This window comes from Drosophila santomea, chromosome 3L, assembly GCF_016746245.2.
Source record: "Drosophila santomea strain STO CAGO 1482 chromosome 3L, Prin_Dsan_1.1, whole genome shotgun sequence".
In the NCBI taxonomy this organism is placed as follows: domain Eukaryota; kingdom Metazoa; phylum Arthropoda; class Insecta; order Diptera; family Drosophilidae; genus Drosophila; species Drosophila santomea.
The window spans coordinates 19,621,175-19,625,202 of NC_053018.2; the positions used below are offsets into that span (position 1 = coordinate 19,621,175).

Consider the following 4,028-nt stretch of genomic DNA (forward strand, 5'->3'; position numbering starts at 1 on the left):
TTGTTCATTATTTCATTTGATTTCGCCTCCGCCTCCGCCTCCAAATCCAGATCCAACTATCCCAGAACCCACATAGAACACCCATATCTATATATCACGCAAGTGCACGCTGTACATAAGGAACCGCTTACAATCATTTTCTAGAGATCGATATTACCGTGCTTGCCAAGTTTTTCCTAGCTAAGGTTTCAGTTGCCACACACTCTCTCATTCTTTTCCCGGGAAACTAAATTTGCCGGGCGCCAATAAAAGCAAATAATTATAGCAATAATTAAGTGTAAAGCACAACAAATGTCTTGAAAACAGAAATATGAAAAATGAAAGCCAACTTGAAACATTTACCGCAACAATTGACAACAAGCATTCATAGCAAACGAAACCAAAAAAAAATAAATAAATAAAGAAAACAAAAGGAAAAATATATATGGATATGGATTTAAAACCAAAATGGGAACAGTTTTTTAATAAATAAAACTCAGTTTACGAGTTGAACATTTTCTAAATACGGAGTAGATTAAACTAAGGACAACCAGAATTCACTTGGAGATTAAGTTGAGGAAAGGCGAGCGACTACAAGTTATACACGTTCATTGTAAAGTTAATTTAGGACAAGTTTAAGGCTTGAGAACTAATTAAAAATTAAACAACAAAAAAGAGAAAAGCAGAAAAACCACAAAGCAAAGGAAAATACAAACAAAAAAGTGCATTAAGCGTTGTCGAGGAAAACATTTACTAGCCTAGCCTAGTATGCAATTATTAAGTTAAATTAGTTTCGAGGACATCCGACCGATGAGTCCCGAAAACAAAACAAATCCCCAAAATCGAAGGACGCGGAGCAATTTCAAGTGAGGATAGACATTTGTTTATAAAACAAAAGAGCGCATGTTATAGACACCATACACACACTATATATATACAAATATATATCGAGATTTGTACGAGAACATGAATGTCAAAATCTAGCTACAGAATTGCATATTATATAATATATACAATTGAATTAAAGGGCAAAAACAAAATGTTGTTGTAGTAAAATTACAATTAAGTTTTGTTTTGCTACCAAGTCATAAACGAAACAAGAGCGAAATCGAAGAGCAAATAGCAAAGGTCAAAAAATGGGTCAAATTTTAAATGTGCAAAGCAAAAACGACACAAAAAAGGAACAACAAATTTTTTGTAATTTCTTTACAGATTATAGATTTGTTTGGCAAACAGGCGGTAACAAATACAAACTAAAAAACAATTTTTCAAATAAAACTAACATCAAATTTAAAACGTGTTTTCTTAATATAGTGGATTTAAATATAATTGACCCTCTTGGTATACCGAAAATAGGATATTTCCTCGTTTCACACAGACTTCACCAAAGGTTGCCGGCGATCAATGATCAGGTAATATTCGCGCATCATGTTGGAGAACTCCGGACCACCTGCGTGACTGCAAATGGTCCAGCAATCCATCACAAGATCCAGTTCATAGGAGTTGCTGATGCTCTCCAGGTCGTCTGCAAGGAACATAAGTATCGATGACTATTATTGATTATTAAAAAACAACAGACATACTGTTCACATACTGTGTACTTAGCTTAGTGTTTGAAAGGAGAAGGAGAAATTTAAAAATGTTTTCTTGGCTTGGAATAAAGAAAGCACTCATTTTGGAAACTTGTGCATTTTGCAGTTGTAGCAGTTGTCCAAAAGACAAATAATTTATTATAACAGTTTTTAGCGGTTTGTGGGTGTTGTTAGAGAGGACGTGGCAATAATATTGCAAAGCGTAGGCGACATTAGAATCTGCATGCTCTCAACTGTCTAGCTTTTATATTTAGTTCCCGGGACCACAGCGGTTATACGGACAGACATACGGACAGACAGGTGTGACCAGATCCACTTGACTAGTGATCCAGATTAATAATATATATTCTTATTATTGTCGGAAACGCGTTCTTCTACCTCTTAGCTTCTTTTCAACTGTCTTTTTGAATCTGGGATTGGCCCAATGTTGATAGAACCAAAAAGAAAAACCATGCCCGATCGCCGACTTACTCACGACCATCTCCTTGACCTCCCATTCGGCATCGTAACGGTGGCTCAGGAACTGCAGCACCACCAGAAGCTTGGAACTCTTGAGCTTGGGCGTGATCATGTGCTTCGCCAGTGTATCGTCGTCCAAAAATAGGGTCAAGCGGCTTAACATCCTGGCAGTGTTGTCCCTGATCTCGGTCAGGGTCTTCAAGATTTTGTCTATCGTAGCGAGAGGACGTTGGAGGCGTTGGTACAACTGGTTGATTCGTTTCTCCGTGATCTGCAGCTCCTTACGGGAGTCCGCATTGTTGAGCTTATTCTCCGTGCTGAATAGCTTAAGATTTATGGTCCTGATTTGCCTCATGGCCACCTGACCATTCTGGATCCCCCTTTGCCACTGCTCCGCATCCTTGCACACTTGCTCGGACATCGTGATCATTTCATTTCTGGCTTTGTTCAAATTCATGCTCGAAATTGCTCAATTAAATAGATTGACGTTGAACGAAGTTAGAAATAAAATACGTAAATTGAAAGCTCCCAGGGCTGCCTAGTTAAGGTATAAATACCTTTACCAGGGCTGCACCATTAACAGAGTTGTATTTAAGTTGTGCTATTAAGCACCCGTCTTCTGACTGGTGGTTTTTAAATCAAGAAATTAGGTTTAAGAAAAGTTGCTGAACTCAGCTTAAGAATATCTGGTAATCGAACATATATTTTTAAAAACAAGTTACAGGTACTTAGCACAAAACAAAATAACTCTAAACTACATAAAATCCATTCGAGAGCACTGGAGCAGGATACCTATGTATAGTTTTCAGTGATATTCTGAATATACATATATAGCTTTATATGTGATATTGATATTTTTATTACTGCCTAATGTATAAAGTGCTTGTGATTTGTATTGTAGTCTTTTTTTGTAATTTTAGTTTTGTCTCCCTTTCCCCTCTGCTCACAAATTTTTTCCTTACCGATCGCATTGCGTGCCAAATTAATCAAGTGTCCACGATCAAGCAGCCGACTAACTTTGGCCCCATTAATTGCGATCATGTTGGCCCCACCCCCCACTTCACCGCCCCCTTCCACTATTTACAATTAACTGCGTGACGCAGGCGCAGAAAATCGTAGGAAACAATTTTCACTTGGCTTATTTTGGATTGGAATGGGAACTGGGATTGGGATCTGGAATCTGGAGATGGAGCCTGGAGTCTGGAGTCGGAGTCTGGAGAGTGGAGCTGGTGCTGTCAGGCGGCATGAATTACTGTGCGTTGATTGCCTTTAAGGCCTGATTGCAACAGCAAGAACAACCACAACAACAGTGGCACAAATTGCTGGCTGCTGTTCTTATACTCGTACATATAAGTTTCTTTAGCGGCATGCGGCAAACGGGTTTCGGGCAGTTTGTCCCCCATTTTTTGTTGCCCCCATCCAAGGCGACTGCATTAATTATCAACAAATCATTTTTGCAGCACCGAAAGCCACATTTATCAGCGATTATGCATGGACAAAGGAGTCGTCGGGCTCATTGGACAGCGGACGCAGGACGGAGGACATCGGATGCTCCACAACTGGCGGGTTGCAAGTGTCGCCCGACATGTGTTGCTGCCCCCTGGAAGTGGATGCCATGTGGACCGAGATGGTGATCTTGACGTGGTGGTGACTCGTACGTTTTTCAGAAAGGAGGAGAGATCACTCTGATCTCTAAATTTGTTTCACTAACTTATATTAAAAATTCAAATTAATTTTGTGAGTATCATCTTGTACATAAACAAGCATGAGGAGTTTTCTATTATATTTATTTCTCTTTTGTAAATGTATCCTGCGTCTAACATATAGATTTCTTTTTTTTTCAGTGTACTGCTGGAGGATTCTGAGCTCAGGGCGTCGGCGACATGACATCGCATTGATAAGCGCAAAAAATCGAATCGAATCGATTTGCCGCTGTCGCTGGCTCGCAATTAAGATATTTTTATGTAAATTAATGGAAACTCAGAAAGGACCGTTGAC

The 4,028-nt window shown here is 39.2% G+C and overlaps 1 protein-coding gene across 1 annotated transcript; it reads right to left on the reverse strand.

The window, feature by feature from the left end:
- Positions 1 to 1,349: 1,349 nt before the first annotated feature.
- On the reverse strand, positions 1,350 to 2,542 carry LOC120450158. The gene is made up of 2 exons (XM_039633002.2): positions 2,043 to 2,542; positions 1,350 to 1,504 (listed from the first exon to the last, which is right to left on the reverse strand). Exons 1-2 carry the CDS (start codon positions 2,485 to 2,487, stop codon positions 1,350 to 1,352), a joined length of 600 nt encoding a protein of 199 aa, XP_039488936.1. The 5' UTR covers positions 2,488 to 2,542.
- Positions 2,543 to 4,028: the final 1,486 nt, after the last annotated feature.